The following is a 17,713-nucleotide window of genomic DNA, read 5'->3' on the forward strand; positions in this document are numbered from 1 at the left end:
TACACACACACACATTCTATACACACACACACACACACACACACACACACACACACACACGCGGCCCCGCCCCAAGCTGCTGTGGAAATCTGTTTCAGCACCTTGGAGAGCGCCGCCCTCATCGGGTTTTAAGCAGCAACAGTTGGTGCCCCCCCTTCCGTCGTGATTTTCTCCCAAAGTTAGCTTTTTTATATATAGAAATAGATATTCCTTCTTGAATCCACACCCCCAAGAGCTCCAGGGCCCAGAGGCTGTCCTTACAGGTTTGGAGGCCAGGTCTCTGTGGCACTATGGTAAATTGCCACCACGCAGGCGGTTCAGACACCAGCCGGCTTTTACAAAGGCTCTGCAGTGGGTTGACAGTACTTTTATCTCGTTATCTAGCAGTGAAAGGGTTTCATTGTGTGTGCAAAACGAATGTGTATTAGCGGTGACAAATAGGGTCTTTCAGCACGCCGCCGCACTTCGTCATACATATGTTGGATTAAAGAGTGCGCCCTGGAAATGCGCTCCCCGCATCTGCGTGCGCGTTTTTTAATAAATCTGATTGCAAGAATTTATTGCACCACCGGATTTAGGAAATTATGGGGCTTGATTGCTGCAAATATAATCGGGTGATGTATGCAGGAGGGTTCATCGAGTTATCGTCCAGAAAAAAAAAGAAAAAGAAAATCTCAAGTCAGTGCCAGCCGTGCAGGCCACATAAACAGCGCTTCTTGAATTATGCAGATGAGTCCTGACAACGCCTCCTGTGAAAGCCCCTGCAAAGGGAGCTTCTAGAGAAGCGATCAAGCACATACATGCCAGGAGCAGACCCCATCCATGATGCATGCCCCCCCCCATCCCCCACCCCCCATTCTGGTCTCCTGTGTCCAAACCCTGGTCCGATTCCTGAATGTGCGCAGTCAGGCCAGCTCCCCCTCCCCCGCTGCAACCAGACAACCTGGTTCTTTCCAGTCGACAAGGGTTCTGGGAACCTTTCGTGATTTACCGTGGGGTACACGCAAGGTCAGCTTGCTTCTCTTCGGCACCTTCATTTTCCCAAAATCTACTGGAATTAAAAAGCCATCTATATCGTAAGAGGCGAATTTATGAGCCTTTAAGGGAGAAAGCAGCAGTTGGAGCGGCGCCCGCCGCTGATGTATGGAAGCTGTCGGCAGCACTCGCGCGCGGGGGGAAAGCGCCCATACAATATGCCGCGCGCCGCTATTTTGACACGCTTTGGAGATGTTTTCTTCAGTTACTGACAGGCTTATGCCATCACTCCTTGGAAATTTAAGAGGTGGGGCTGGGGTGGGGAGAGATTGGGAGGAGATTCAACCTCAGTTTAACTTTGACCCCCCTCCTTAAGAGGACAAAAAAAAAAATAGCCCACATTGTCCTGGGGGTCTTTTTGTGGTTATTGTTTTATGCCTCTTTTTTTGTTTTGGTTTGTTGTTGTTGTTGTTTTTAACTTTTTTCATTCATACCAGGAGTCAATTTCTAAATTTCTAGCCTTTTCTCAGCCCTGTGAATTACAAAAACTGGTCCCGAGTGCTGCGTTTACAATAATTCAAAAGCAAAGAGAAGAGGACAAATCAATCTCTCTCTCTCTCTCTCTCTCTCTCTCTCTCTCGTTCCAGAAGGAGCTTAATTCCATTGCATTGGAGCTGTCTGGACCACAGGAGGAAAGCAGCGAGCATTCTCCTAAACGTTTAATTGAACTCCGCCGGGAATTTCAGAAAAATGTGCCAGAGGTAGTGTGTGCCTGCCACTACAGCATTGCCTCCGAAGGAATGCAGCTTGCTCTCTTCCCCCTCTGTTCAGACTGCATCGTGATCGCTGTAACATAAGTGACTAACAAGAAAAGAAGCTAATTAGCTACAAAGCTAAATCCTAGCCCCTGCCCATCAGCCTTCACAGTCTGCGGGGAGAGGGCTCCCCAGTGCAATGACTGGAGCTGGGACACCCAGGTGCCTCCACCCAGATCACTCCTCCCCAGGACACCAGGCAGCTCAGAGTTGCCGTCAGTCTAAGCCCTGATCTTGGGTGAGATGGTGGTCATTTGATGACAAAGATAATTGGGCCTGAAGTCTGGATCATCTTCTGCCTGCCCTTAGGCCTGGAAGACGTAGCCAGGGCTCTGAACCCCCCCCCCCCCCCCGTCAATCAGTGCACCTGCCCCTCTCCTCTTCCATCAAGGTTCCAGATCCCAGTCTTGGTCCACAGATAGAAAGGCCCAGGCAATGGAAAACCCACTCCCTCTCCCCTAAGGAGCAGACCAGCCTGGACATGTGTCTGTTCTTTTCTGAGGCTGAATGCAAGAATTTTATTTTCCCCCTGCTATCAGGACCCCTGTTGCTTCTCAAATTAAAAATATATATAAATTAATCTGGGAGGTGATGGTGCACACCTTTAATCCCAGCACTCAGGAGGCAGAGGCAGGCAGACCTCTGTGAATTCAAGGACAGCCTGGTCTACAGAGCGAGTTCCAGGACAGCCAGAGCTGTTACACAAACAAACCCTGTCTCGGAAAACAACCAAATAAAATAAAATTTAAAAAGTGGCAAGAATAAACAGCAAAATGGAGCCCTTAGATCCTGTGTCACTGACAGAGCTGAGACCCTCGCAGAGAGTACAGGCCACAGACTCAGGGCTAGGCCCAAGCTCCAGCCAGCAGCCGCTGCTTCTGTCAGTCCCTCTCTCGGCCTACCTGCTGGGGTGTGCTGGACCATGGAGGGCAGGTGGGGGCTGGCAGATGTCCCAGGAGCATGGTGAGAGGCTTCCAGGAACTCTTGTGGCTCTTGGTGGTAGAGGCAGACCTTGGGTGTGATAGGCAGGGCCCAGGGGCTGGGCCTTACCTGAAGCTGTCGAATCCCACCACCATGTCATAAGCAAGTGTGGTTCTTGAGGGCAAGTTTTGGGATGAGGCCCAGCTAGAACTTGTTTCTAGGGTAAATCTAGGAGGCTGTGTGTGAAGAAATGTGGGCCAAAGAGGCAGAGGCCTCAGACAGGGTCTCTTGCTGTCATGACTTCTTAACAAGCACAATGAGTCCTTTTGAGGTGGGGGTCACACGTAGCTAAGGCTAGCCTCCAACTCCTCATACAGTTGAGAATGTCCCTGAATTTCTGGTCTCTCTCCTCCATCTCCCAAGTGCTGGCTTACAGGTATGTGCTATTGCACCCCGTTTATGTGATGCGTGGGGCAGAACCCGGAGCCTTGTACACGCTAGGCAAGCACTCTGCAAACTGAGCCATATCCCCAGCCCACCCTTTTCTTTTAAACATCATAGTGTGGCCGGGTGGTGGTGGCGCACGCCTTTAATCCCAGCACTTGGGAGGCAGAGGCAGGCGGATCTCTGTGAGTTCGAGGCCAGCCTGGTCTACAAGAGCTAGTTCCAGGACAGGCACCAAAGCTACAGAGAAACCCTGTCTCGAAAAACAAAAACAAAAAAACATCATAGTGTGGTCTATAAACAGAGATTTCTCCCCCTATCAAGAGTGTGTCTGGCCCTCCCATCTCTGGGAAGCGTAGCTGAATCCATTGTTGGCCTTCATAGCCCCACACACCTTCTTTCTTCCTCTGGCCTTCAGACCAACTGTCTCTTGCTCTCTCCCCCAGCATAGTGAACTCATCCTCAGCTGTCACTTCACACGGGAGCCCTCAGGTGAGGAGGGAAATCCAGGCCAGGTTTTCAGCCTGAGTTTGACTTACATAATCTTCAATGCTACATAATTATGCAATTACATAATTAGAAGGGATAAATTTCCACTCCTATTATAGTCATGGCTCTGGAAACTCTCATGTTGGGAGCTCATCCCTCCTGATGGGAGAGTCGTGATAACTTTATTTCAGAGCATCGTCTGGGGGTCCAGTCCGCCTACTGAATGTGTCCTGCCTAGCTCCCCTGGACTTGCATACTCATTGGCAGGACTTGGTCCAGCACCCATCTACTTCCCCATCTCATGGCTCTCAGATGTGAACCCCTAAACTCATCTGAATATGGGGTTTTGAGAATGAAAAGAGCCTATGCAAGGCATCTTGTGACCTGGGCTTCACTTGCAGCTGAGTCACCTGCTTGCCATTTCACCTTGAGTAGCCCAGTCCCTGGTGGGCCTTGGTACCCCCTTTATAAAATCGGGCTTAAGTTAAACTTTGTGTTAGCTCCCCATGCTTTCTCTGAGGCTTTTAGATCCACCCTGCTGCCTGAGGCTCAACCGCAGTCCCCAGTACCAGCCCCTTTAATCAGTGCTGTGGTAGGCAACCACCTCCTCTTGGTGGCTTCCTGCCTCTGTGCACTAGGCTTGAGACTGTGACCTTGAGCCTCCTAAGTCTGCCGTTGCTCTGCCTGGCAACTTGGCTCCTGAAACCAAAGCCACAGGCACCGTCTGTGTGTCCCCTAAAAGCCCACCTTACATCCAGCCAGCAGCTACTCTGAGAAGAACCAGAAGCAGAAGTCAGTGTGGAGGGCTAGCGGGGACCAGAACAGGAAGCTTGTCCAGGGGGAGAAGTAGCAGGGCGTGTTGCCATGGTTATGGGTTTCTCCATAACCTCCAGCCCTCCTCCGCCTGCTTCCATGCTGTTCATCCCACCTCTTTACTATTCCCACGGGGTTTTCCTTGTGACTTTGACCGATTGTGGCAGGAGGAAGGATCCCCAGTGGATCCTGCGGTCCTCACAGGCTTCGGGGTTAGCACCTTGGGACACTCACCTCTGCTGAGTTCTGGGGGAGCCCCAGACACCACTCCTTGGGTCTGAGAAACGGGGACATCGGTGGGTAGAGCTGAGCCCTCCTGTGTGCTCAGAGCATTGGTGAAGTTATTGGTCTGGTCCAGAGCCACAACCCTAGAGATCATTCCGTGCTCTGGTGAGGAAGGACAGACAGGAATAATGGTGACTTTTGGTGAAATGCAGGGTGCAGGTTCATGGGAGATGGCCATGTGGAAGAAGCAGCCAGTCCCATGTCACACCGGAAGGACAAAGGGACTTCTTGGGGGGACTTTTTCCACCTAGCACTGAGAGTGGAGAATCAGGGCCAGCTCTTCAGCACTGTCCTTCTGAACTAGGCCACAGGACCAACCATGCATGCCCAAGAATGTCATGAGTATCATCACTACAATATTCAGGAGGCTGAGGCAGGGGAGTCTTGAGTTCAAACCAACCTGAGCTACATAGAAAGACCCCATCTCAAAATGTTAATGGCTGGTGGATATGTAGCTCAGGGGTGGAATTCTTTGTTCCATCCCCAGTACCACAAAAAATAAAATAGGTGTGCATTTAGGAAATAGCCATCCTGCTCCCTCTCCAGAATACCCAGTTCTGTGACATTGAGGACCTTAAAAAGCACTGCAGGGACAGAATCTAGTGTGCGTACGTATGCGTGCATGCATGAGTGTGTACATATGCGTGCGTGCATGTGTGTGTGTTCCTTACAAAACCACAGTTCAGGTTCCACAGAGAATGATGGTGGGGGGTGCTGGGGTGGGCTGGGGAGCACCTGCACTGTACAGACCCTCCGTCATCTCTTTTTCAGGGAATCAGAGAGATGGTGGCTCCCGTGCTGAAGAGCTTCCAAGCCGAGGTAAGAGCCAGTAGCTAAGCGCTTGGGGAGATGGGGCGACGTGCACTGGGCTTCCCTCCCCACAGACTACCCCTCCCCAGGCTGAAATCTGAGGTCTGCTACCCTACTAAGGCATCCTTGTGGATAAGGCCAGGGCCCTCCCAGAACATCCACCTCCCACCACTCTCTGGGTGAAGTCAGCCTTGCTCACGGCCTTTGTGGCCATCTGGAAGTAGCTGCCTCTACCTCCCATCCACCCCATAACAGTCAAATGTACCATCTACGGCACTGGTACCGTCCCTTTGCCTGCCTGAGAAGATGCTGGGGTCGTGCTGGGCTGGGGAGGGGAGCCTATCTCTAATACAACATGGGCAAGGACTCCCACTGAGCTCAGGTGGACCCAGAAAACCCTCCCACAGCCCCTGAGGTGAAGGGGAGGGCTCCTGTTCGTTACCCACTCCTCAGCTCCTCAGCCATCTCTCCCTCAGAGCCACATAAGATGCAGGCCTCGGCTACAGGTACATGAATGTTGGTGTGGGCAGGATTCTAGATGCCTGAACCTCCATGTCCCTCTCTGTACCATGGGAATAGAGACTTGCGGTCCTCCTGTGTAGTTTTGGACATAGATAGTGAGAGAGACCGCAGGAAAGAGGGGGATATGCCCACCTGGCCCTCTGTCTCAGGGTCACAGGAATGTAGCTGGGATTGGAACCCTGCCTCTACCACTTACTGGCTGTGTGTGTGACCTGAGGTGAGTTACTTGGCCTCTTTGCGCCTCTATGTCCTCCTCTGTCAAATTGGTGATCATTTTCTCTCTCAACAAGATTGAGGCTGAGGGGGGTGCAAGGAAGTGTTTGAAATAGTGCCTTGGGTGTTCAAAGCCTGGAAACAGCCGGGAGTGGTGGCACACACCTATAATCCCAGCGCTTGGGAAAGTGGAGGCCATCCTGGCCTGCGAGGAAAGATGTTGTCTTCCCTCTGCCACAGAAGAAAGAATTGGACGTTAAAAGAGATGAGAAGATCTGAGGCACAGCTTAGAATTTCAGCCCTGCTTCTTTAGCTGTGTGGCCCTGGGGAGGACCTCTCTGAACCTCAACTCTCCTCCTGGGACACAAAATCAAGCCTGCAAATCCAAAGGAAGAGGAAGCTGCTGGGGGGCACATGGTACGGTGTGCAGACAGTTGTTCTGGGGATCTCTCTGGCCACGCATCTACAGGACTTATCTTGACTGTGTTCCCCAGCCCCTGCCTGCCTCGTGGTCACTGCATTAAAATACCATTGCTGTAGGTCCCGCCTCACCCCTATGGAGAGGGAAGTGGCCACAGAGCCAAATCAAGGTCAGATCCATTCCTGCCTTCCAGTCCAGCAGCCATGGTGTATGCAGAGTTGGGGGTCCCCTCACCCCAAATCCTTTTCCTGACTTATGGGAGGTGTGGTGGGGAGGAAGTGGACTTGGCCCGCCATGAACCAAGGCTTTCTTGATTGCTCAAAGGGCAACTTAGGTTCCCCCCCCATACACACACCTCCCAGGAATACATGCCAGCCAGGGAAGGTGGTTTCTGGGAACCAGCCTGAAATGGCCAAAGTTTGAAAATCCTCACGCGGAGAAAGGGAGCCAGCCCAAAAGCCCCACTAATTATAAAAGTTGCTTTTATGAAAGATAATTCAAAGCAGTAATTTAGCAAACATAATCAAGCCACGCAGATGGGGCCGCTGATGGATGGATTGCAACATGCAATTAGCGGCTCTCACAGTTACATGTCATTAACCCTCCTCGCACAAAAATTATTTTCTCATTATTAGTTGAAAAGGTAAAATTAAGCTGACTAGACACTAAAGGAACAAACCACAATTAATTACCTTCATTTATTACAGTCATTATCTTAGAGTTATTTTTGCTTGGAGACAGAGAGATACAAACATCTAAATTAAAAGTTTTGTTTTTGCTAAATTTGAGGTGAGACAGTTCCAAGCGTTACACGCACCAGCTTGCTCCCTAGACCTCAGGGCCACCCCAGCAGGTCCCTCTTGTGCAGTTTCCTCTTTGCAGGGTGGCCTGGGGGGTGACAGAAGCCCTTTCAGTTTCTCTGGAGCAGAGCTGGTCACCTGAGCCTAAACAGAATACAGCAGTTTGGGGACTGTCCCTGATGGACATATGTGACTTTGGCGAGTGATTTCCTGTGTCTGAGTCAGTGAGTTACTGAGTGCCAGGTGGCAGACATGTCACTAGTGTGCAACACGGCAGGCATCGTGTACCTGAGCCTGCAGCCAACAGTGCCCTCCTTCTCCCTGGAACTGAGGAGCACATGTGACCACTGCTGGTACCAGGAGACAGTTCTGGTGACTCCCCAGTGTTGAGGAGGTGGAGCCAGAGCTCTGGGGCTTACTGGCCATCCTGGCCTGCTTGGCGAGTTCTAGGCTAGTGAGAGACCCTGTCAAAAGGTGTGCAGCAGCTGAGGAATGGCATTGCTAATTGTTCCCCGTTTCACATGCACACACAGATACATGTACTTACACACACACACACACACACACACACGTACACGTGCTCTCACCTGTAGCGTATTGAAAGCATCTGATGTCACCCTCGGGAGGGCTACATCCAGTCATGGCCTCTGCCCCTCCTGACATGGGAGCAGCAAGCATTTTTGCAATACACTCAAGGACTTCCCAGGGAAGACAAACCACCTTCTCACATAGCCCTCTACAAATGTCTTTGGATGGTCCAATGTTTGTGTTATGCTCCCATGAGGCTGGAGATGGCTCAGAGCTGTCCCTACCCCTGGGGAAGTCCTGCCACCTTGTTCAACCCGGGAGAAGTTGTCCAGAGCCAAAGGGGGCCTGGTGTGCTCTCCCTGAACTTGTACTGCCACAGCCATGCATCCTGTCCCTTATCTATACACATATCCCCTGGAGTGCCCCCATCAAACCAGACATCTGTATCTCTTTGGGCCTGGGCCTGCTTTCACAAGAGACCAAGGTGGCTCTTAGCCTGCCTGGTGGTTCTACCTCCTGACATGTCCTGCCAGCCAGCACACTCCCTATTGGGAGAAGCCAGGTCAAAAAGTTCTACGTAAAGAAGAAAGGCCAAGAGCTGGTGCCTGAGCTCTGTTGACTGCAGGCTCAGCACCACCACCTGTGACCTAAGGCGTCAAGAAGAGCCCAGTCATGCTGCCAAACCATGAGCGATTTTGCTAAGGGGTTGTTTAGGGGTGTGGCTAATTCTAAAGATAAAAGGAACAACCCCACTTTTTTCTTGACTGTGTAACCTTGAGCAAGAGTCACTTAACTTCTCTGGGTCCCTGCCCTTCCCCCTTCAAAAGATTTTGATTTATCTATATTTATTTGGTGTGTGTGTCTGCGCATGCACATGTGTGTGTGTGTGTGTGTGCCTATGCATTGCAGCACATGGGTGCTAATCAAGGGAGGGTTTGCAGGCATCATTTCTCCCTTCTACCTTGTGGGTGCTAGAGACTTACCCTCTGGTCTCTGCATTGAAATGAAGATCCGAATCATGACTGCCCCTGAGGCTCATGGGGAGCTCAATGCACTGATACTGATACAGGGAGAATATATGACAGAAGAGAGGCTGGCCATGCCCTTGTCCCTCCCACAAGTCCTGTGTGGGAGCAACTCACCCAGTTCCTCTGGTGAACTAACTGAGGCTCAGCCACGGCCTATAAGACCTGACTCAGGCGGGGACAGCAACCAGTAAGGCCTCAATGGCTCAGCACTGCGAGCAAGGCACAGCCCAGATTGTATGTACCCTTCTGTAGGTCTCAGCTGGCTCAGAGAGGGCAAAGCGCTTGCCCAGGTCCTCACAGCCCTCCACCCATAGCCTTGAGGATGGGAACTACAAGCCTCAGTTTGGAGAGCTACCTAGGTTCCTCGACATCCAGGGGGACCAAGAATTGCTGCGAAGGCCTAGCTGGTGAGCCCATAACGTACACAGAAGTGAGAGTTTAAATTGGGACTGAGTTATGTGATACTACATACTCAACAGACAGGAGTGTCACCTGCAGCACAAGGCAGGTGCTAAGGGCCCACGCCCTCCCCGCTCCCTGCCCACCCTCTCTGGTGGTGTCGTCTTGAGGACCATCATGTCTCCTTGGCGGTCTTACCAGCTGGAGGCGAGGCTCCCACTAACCCACACGTCCATCTGGATTTGCTGTCAGCCCACCAAGCCCCCTCGGGCTGTGATGCCAAGTTACAACCAAATTAAGAACCCTCAGCCATCCTCTTTGATTCGCTCTCTCTGCCTTATCAAGTAAATTATTAATGCTCCTGCCCCCCAGTTAAGCAGATACTTGCAGCCATTACGGGTCCTTCTCATTAGAAATAACATCATCTAAGGAAGGGTATTGATTGATTTTTTTTTTCATCTTGGAATCATGGACGTGAACCACATATTTACATGGCATTCCCTTTAACTCGAATTCTTGTGCTTTATTTTTATATTATTGATCCTTTTTTGACACGAATTGCTTTTTGGCCTTGTGTGCACGCTGTAAGCTTTCCACCCGGCAAAGGAACCGGCTGCGCCCAGCCACGAAGAGCAATGACTCTGGCCGCGTGGCAGGAACATTCCCGCACATTTAACAGCAATTAGTCTACCCTGCTGCCCAGACGCTCGTGTATGAAAATTTACAAGCCTTTTAATAGACTGAGCTCTGGGACCGGGCGGGCCTGGCGCCGGGCAGATGAGGCCACCGGGTGTACATCCATTGAGCTGCCGCCTCAGTCAGACGGAGGTGGGGGCGGGGGGGGGGAACTACTGGAAACACAGATCACTCACTTCATCAGGGGTTCTGTGGCCCAACACACGGGCACACATTCTGCAGCTCAGTCGGTGCTTATTGAGCGCCTACTGTATGCCAGACGTGGAGCGAGGTGCTGGAAGTACATGAGAGTTCAGGTCCCTTCCACGCCTGGTGCCCAGGATGGAGTAGAGAGCAGAGAGGGCATAAACCCAGGGTCATACAGACCTGAGTTCATGTGGTAGCCCTGCTTGTGACCAGGTTCCTGATTGAGCCTCAGTTTGCCTGGCTGAAGAATGGGGCATGCACAGCACCTGTAGCCCCGGGGAGATGAGGAAGAGTCACCAAAATAATGATGCTTGGGACCTGGTTATTCAGCCTGCTCCCGCTGACTTTGCCAGAGCCTCACTGCAGGCTCCCCTGACTTCTCCCTATTGCCCACAGTGGCTCTCAACACCCTTGCTCTTGTGAGGAGGCCCCTGCTTTTCAATAGCTCCATGCAGACCTCACTCAGCAAACATTGACTTGGCACCTGCTGTATACCAGGGTGAGCGTGCATGTGGAGAATCTCACTGGGATTGGCTAACCAGGCTTGCCCCTTAGCCCAGGCTGGCCAGCAGGTGCACAGCTGAGTTCTGCAGGGCCCAGCCTCCCCAGCACGGGGATTACAACTGTACTCCCGGCTCTTTTTTTCTATTTTTATTTTTTAGAGGTGGGTTCTTGACATCAAACTGAGGTCCTTGTGCTTACAAGGAAGTACTTTACTGGCTGAGCCATCCCCTTGGTCCCTGAAGTTATGTTTCCTGCCCCTGCGGCACTATGGCCTTGTGGGAAGAGATGGACATTGGCCAGTATTGTCCAGCAGTGCTCACTGAGGTTTGTGTAGCCTAAGTGGATAATGAAAGATTGAGTAGGCCCCTGGGGACCACACCGAGGACCCTAGGGATACCGTGGGGTACCAGATGCAGCCTCCCTGGGTCAAACTTCCCATCGCTGAGACTGATAACCTGAGTAAAGCCATGGAGGAAGATTACTGGGGCTCAGGGTTTCAGAGGCCTCTGTCTGTGGCCCCGTGGCCCTGCCTTTCTGAACTGAGCCAACATTGTGCCGGAAGAGGATGGTGGAACAGTTGCTCACCTCATGGCAGCCAGGAAGCAGGAAGACAGACAGAAAGTAGCAGGAGTAAGCTACACCTTTCAGAGACCAGATAGCTGAGAGCCAGCCAATGGGTGAATTTACAGACTAGATCCCAGCCCTCCTCATCCAATCACGTCTCAAGGTCCTGCCTCTGAGCCGTGCAGCACCAGCACCCTAGGTCTTCTATTCGGAACCTAATGGGAGCTCAGCTCACAAGTGCAGGGCACGCGTGTACACATTGCACATGTGATTGGCCTTTTGGCCCCATGTTCCCTGTGTACCCCGGAGCCCAACCGCCAGGCCTAGCCTCCAACCTGTCTGTTTCTGATGTGTAGCTGCGTGTCTTCTCTTATAGAGTGGGACTTGGGATTTGCAGTAGTTCAAGCTGAGGATTAGGGGAGGCACAGGGACCGAGGGGGCTTCATCCCAAGCACCCCTAAAAGCAAAGGAAGGCTAGGGTGAGAAGGTCTGAGATCGCAGTGGCCTTGACTACAGTGGAAGGGAACATGGCTCTGGAACGGATGGGTGATACGCTGCAGCCAGGGCCAAGTACATCACACCCCAAAGGCCCCATTGCTAACACAGAGGCCTGGATCTAATGACCCCTGGGGTTATAGTCAGAATGGGGCCTGCACCTGGCCCTTGGGTGCAGGCACAGGAGTCAGGTCCTTCTTGCATTGGGGTTCCTCAGTAAGGGGAACACCAGACAGGCTCCCCAGATATATCATTACCCAACATTCCTACAGCCCTAAGCAGCAGGAATAGGGTCCCGAGAAGCTGAGGAACCTACCTAAGGTCACACAGCCAGAAGAAAGGTCCCAGATCCCATCAACTCACCTCTGGCTTCAGTCTCCCATTCTGGGAAGTGGCTTCCCCACCTTCTTTATCCCTGCCAGTGGGGGTGGGAGGCTGACAGGACCACCACAGGATCACATTTGGTGAACTATAGGAGAATTCGGGGCTGAATTGCCCAACCTCGTGTGCCAGCTCCCCACTTTCACTACCCAGGGCAGTCTTCCTAGGGCTTTAAAACTGGGTCCTGAGCCAGGTGGTGGTAGCACATGCCTCTAATCCCAGTACTGGGGAGCCAGGGGTAGGCGGATCCGTGACATGGGCTTAGCACCCTGCACCTCAGTTTACCCAGGTCTGCCTGTGCAGATGGCTCTGTGTGGACCTCCGTCTGTTCTGTGAGCTCAGAGAGGTCTCTGGACTGCTGTGGGCTTTGGACCAGAAGGGCCCAGCTGGCATAGGGACACAGGTGTCATCCCAGTGCTCAGGATGCTGAGGAAGGAGGATCAGGAATTCAAGATCAGTCTGGGCTACTTCAGCAGCTACTGCAGCAACAGGAGTCAAGGGGAGGAAAGACTCTCCCTGCCCCTCTCCTGAGTCCAAAGCTCATTAATCAGTTCAAGGTCAGCCTTGGCTACACAATAAGCTCAAAGCTAGCCTGGGCTGTATGAGCCCCTGTCTAATAATGATAATGATGATGATGATGATAATAATAACAATAAAAATATTTTTTGAGTTGTTTGAAATACTTCCCCAGCATCCAGAACCACTTGGGACAGAGAAGGGTGGTAGTGCTGGACTTCTGAGCCTTTACATATTCTGTTCCTTTGCCCCCAAAATACTTTTCCTTCCCCAACTCCATATGTAAATGTCCACGTGTCCTGCAAACGTCTACCCAAATGGCCTCGGCATGAGATTCTGTGACCCTCTGCCCTGAGCACATGGTTCTTTTTTTTCAGCAGCTCCTGAAAAACCACATGATCAGCCCCTCTGCTTCTCTCCAGGGCTGACAGAACCCACCCCACACCCCATTACAACCCTCTGACAACGTCAGCAACTCCTCAGATGAAATTCAATCCTCTTGGCACCCATCTGGGACTCTGTATCTGCCCCGCCCACCCTCTTTGCACCCTCCCCTTCCCTTTTTAAATACTTCTTGATCGCCCATTCTCTGCCTCGGGGCCTTTGCACCTGCTCCACCTGCTTTACCCCCACAGGCAAGACGTTTAGCCTTGGCACTGTGAGGTTCTGGGTCAGGTGGGAGGGTGTTCAGCAGCCTGACTAGGATTTCCCCACTAATCACCCACAGCACCCCCTCCATGATAGTTCTCCCTCAGAGACAGTTCATGCACCGATAGGCTCCCCTGACACCTGCAACTCCTCCCGAGCTCTGGTCACATGTCACTCCTATAGGGAAACCTCTAAGACTTCTTGTCCCTTTCACAGAGCGTGGCACAGTTCTTCCCTGTGCCTGTTTGCCTAGTTACCCAGATGCCGAAGACACACACACTGTAGACTCCTGTGCTCCCCAGGCCCTCATAATCCCCACTCCACAGGAGTGCGTATTGATTGGCATGCGATTGGATTGGCAGATGCGGTTCTTGGTGTTTCTGTTCCAAGCAGCATTCTGAAAGGTCTGTGGTTCCGAGTTATTTCTCGTGACCCACCTAAGCTGGGGACTGTCATTGTCAACATTCTATAATACACAAAGGGTTAGTGACCTGCCCAGAGCCACACAGCTGCTTCTGATGGGCTGCCCTGCCATTTAACCATGATTTATTGAGCACTCACCATGTGCCAGATCCTAAGGATAAATTACAGAGTAGGAGAAACGCAGCTCTAAGTTACATGTGTGTGTGCAACATACACACATAGTGTGCATGCATACATGCACACATGGAAAACGGCTCCTTTTTCAGGCAGAGATGCCCAGGCACTGAGTAGGGTCACACAGACAGCTGGTGGCACGGTCCTTTTCTTCTTCTGTGCCTTGTATGCTTCCCAGTGCACACCCTGTCCACAGGGCAGGGACACTTTAACAGTCTAACCAGTCAATTATAATAATATTTTTCTCTCCAAATGTTTAAGGGGGGGGTTGACATGCTAAGGTATAGTCATGGCTCAGAGACTGAGCTGACATTAGTTATTAATTAGACCATTATGCATTCCACGGTGATAATTGCTTCGCTGTGGAGTCACCAAGCATGAAACGCAGTCTATCAATCCTTGGAGCCGCAGTGCAATGCGGCCACTCACCTTGAGCCAGCACCTCAGCAGGAAACAAAAAGAAATTAATGGTGCCAGTGATAGGCGGTAGCAAGCCAGCCCCTTCCTCATCCCAGCCCCAGGAGGGCTCACCGGCTGGTCCCAGGGACAGCATGGAAACAAAGTGAAAATGGCCATTTGTCTTGGGGACATCTTTTCCCGCCTCCACCTTCCCACCTTGTCATTTGTGGGGAGACATTGTCACCATCTCCATCACTGTCCTTGGCCTGCCTGGGGCGGCCTCTCTGCTGGTGCTCTGCTTCCACCCAGGTTCCAGCCCTGCCCTCGGTGGATAGGTCCTGAGGCCTGGGGTGGGAGGTGTCTGTGGCAGACACAGCCAGAGTCCAATCTTAACACAGGAAACAGAGATCCCTGAGGGTGAGCATGTGCCCTGAGACCCATCCAGTGGCAGCTATCACGCTTAAGAGAGCATCCACCGAGGTTAAACGCACCCATTGGTGTTTGGTGTCTTGGCTATTGGGTCTGTGCTGCCTGTTTTACAGGTGAAGGTTGGCTGGGATGGCTTCAGTTGGCCCCACAGCTGATGGTGTCGCTGGGATTTGAACCCAGGATCCTGAGGGGTGAGAAAGCAGAGGTGAGCTCGCAGAGGGCAGGACAAAGCATGCACAAGGCAAAGGCTTCCTGATGCCTCTGTCCAGGCCAGCTTCCTCAACCTCCAGACACTTCTGGATGGACCAGGTTCACATCGACCGAGAAGCATCAATCATCCAAGTCTGAGCTCAGCCTCCCAACATAACAGACATCCCAGGCTCAGCTTGAGGCCTGTGCAGCCCATCAGCTTCATCCAATCGGCTCCAGAACAGAAGTCAACCTCAGAGAAAACATGGCGGCCCCCGTTACCTCAGGGAAATAAAGAGGAAGCCTGCAGAGCTGGCTCCTGGCCTCATATCGATTATGTCTGCCTGGCATAGAAGCTCCTGAACAATTGGATGATTGTCTCTGATGAAGTCCACCCTTGCCACACTGCTCCCCTGTCTCCTTCCAGCCGCGTCCCAAAGCCATTAGGGGGTCCCTCCCTGCAGGAAGAAAGGAAGGAGATATTGTCTGCAAAGAGTGACAGGCACATTCTGTCTCAGAGACCTGAGAGCCGTCACCTGACCACCACAGAAACACTTGGACAGAGACAGTGGTTGGACAGAGTGGCTCCGGCCTGTAGTCCCAGTGCAGGAGAAGGTTTGCTGTGATTCCAAGGCCAGCCAGGGCCTGGAGAGATGGCTCAACTGTGACAAGCCTATGCTGCTCTTGCCGAGGACGTGGGCTCAGTTCCCAACACCCACATGGCAGCTCACAACTGCCTGTAACTCCAGCTCCAGAGGATCTGACATCTCCTTCTGGCCTCTGCAAGTGCTGGGTTCACATACACGCACGCACACACACACACACACACACACACACACACACACACACACACACACACATGCACACATGGCCTCTTTGAAAGGCCCACATACCAAAGAGCTCTGGCCCACTGACCAAGTTCATTTCCAAACAAGATGGCTCGGGATACTGGATGAGGCCTCTCCACGTTTCTCCTGTCTCAGCTTCTCCAACCCAGCCAGTTCCTCATCATCTCTGCCGTGTTCCTGGTGCGTTGGCACCTCGGCCTTCCTCTGCACCTTGTGGTAATTGGTCTCGGCAGCAGACTCCTCACAGTGGGAGGAAGGGACTTTCAGGTCTGAAGTCACCCTGTTAGCTACAAAGAAACCCTGCGATTGGGGCAGCAGGAGGGACTGTTTTCCCTCACGGGCTTCCGTCTCTGGCTGGACACAAACTTCATTTCGGCAAATATTTATTGGGCCTCTCCAACATGCCAGATGCTGTCCTGGGCATTGAGCGAAACATTCCCTCTGGCTGTGCCGTGTTGCCTGCTGTCTGGAGAGGCCCTGCTCACCCTGATGCTGGGCCACCCTCTGTCTGTTCCTCACCCCATCAATTCAAACCAGATATTGAGCTATTCCTTTATTCCTTTGATTTGGCAGGGTCTGATGTAGCCCAGGTTAGTCTTAAACTCCTAATCCTCTTGTCTCCACTTCCTGAGTCTGGGGATCACAGTGTCATGACAGCCAATAAGCAATGGAGAACCTTCTCTGTGGGGTAGCTGTGTGTAAGCAAATCACAGACTGTGGGCTAAATTCTGAGCTCACTGCCTGCCCTCGTAGGGAAAGATTTAATAGAATACAGCCTCCTTTACATATGCCCACCATTTTTTAGGAACAGGGCGGAGCTCAGCGGCCGCCATAGAGACCAATGTATACAATTAAAGCGCTGAAAATATTTATTCTGGCTAGAGCTGGGCACCTCTGCTGTGCCCCCATTGGGCTGAGTCCCCTCAGGGCTTCCTCCAGCCGCTCCTCAGAGACCTTCCAAAGGACACAGCTATATTTAAAAGCCTGGGAAGGACAGCACTTTGATGGCATTTGCGTGGCCGCTGTTCCTTAAAGGGCACACATGTTCCTTTAGCTTCTCTTTTCTGGGCTGGCATTTTGGAGAACGTGCCAGAATGGAATTGAGAGGAGAAAGCACTGCTACTGGGGACCCCCCTCACCCCCTCCCCACGCCAGCTTTCCAGGGCAAGGCCATGGCGCATGTAGCTGAGAGAGCTTGGGTTCACTCAGCTAGTGTGGGCCAGCAGGTATGATAGGGAACCCACGAGGAACAGCCCAAGGCCAGAGGGCACCTGTGACCCAGCGTCTCTGGCTCTGTGCCCTCACCTTGTCTCTAGGTTCTGGCGACTTCTACCTCTCAGGTGCCCTTTGGCCATGACTTGGCCCACATTACCTTATAGGTAAGAGTGGCGGGCCCGTGGCGGGGCTCCAGGGTGAGCACTTGTCTAGCATGCCCAGAGGCCATGGGTTGCGTTCTTAGCACTGCCAGACAACAAGAAACAGCAGATAAAACCTGTCCTTTTAGTCTGGGGGGACACCTGCCAAGCCTTGGCGTCACCGCACTGCAAGTGGGGAAACTGAGGTACCAGGAAACCACACTACTGGAGGTTATGTTGGACTGTAGCGTCCAAACACCGAGGAGGAGTCACCCCCAGAGACCACCTCATAGACCACAGCTGATGCAAAAGCATGAGGATTTTATTAATTTCGTCATGACAGGGTCCCTCAGCATTCGGGAAGCCGAGGGACCCCGAATAGCTGGTACAGTCTACTTTTAAAGGGGCCACAGAAGCAAGGGGGGTTGTTCTTTGACTATTCT

The 17,713-nt window shown here is 52.2% G+C and overlaps 1 protein-coding gene across 7 annotated transcripts in view; it reads left to right on the plus strand.

The window, feature by feature from the left end:
- Cux2 (cut like homeobox 2) overlaps nt 1-17,713 on the plus strand; it is a 179,064-nt gene that overhangs the window by 113,444 nt on the left and 47,907 nt on the right. For 6 of the 7 annotated variants that reach the window (XM_026785001.1, XM_026784984.1, XM_026784989.1 and 3 more), the window contains exons 2-3: nt 1,623-1,736; nt 5,514-5,561. In XM_026785001.1, the coding sequence (XP_026640802.1) occupies nt 1,623-1,736; nt 5,514-5,561 (162 nt within the window). Of the gene's footprint in view, nt 1-1,622; nt 1,737-5,513; nt 5,562-14,991; nt 15,084-17,713 lie in introns of those variants that run through there. The other variant, XM_026784991.1, reaches the window with a different exon arrangement.

The sequence above is a fragment of the Microtus ochrogaster genome, chromosome 2 (assembly GCF_000317375.1).
Source record: "Microtus ochrogaster isolate Prairie Vole_2 chromosome 2, MicOch1.0, whole genome shotgun sequence".
Lineage (NCBI taxonomy): Eukaryota > Metazoa > Chordata > Mammalia > Rodentia > Cricetidae > Microtus > Microtus ochrogaster.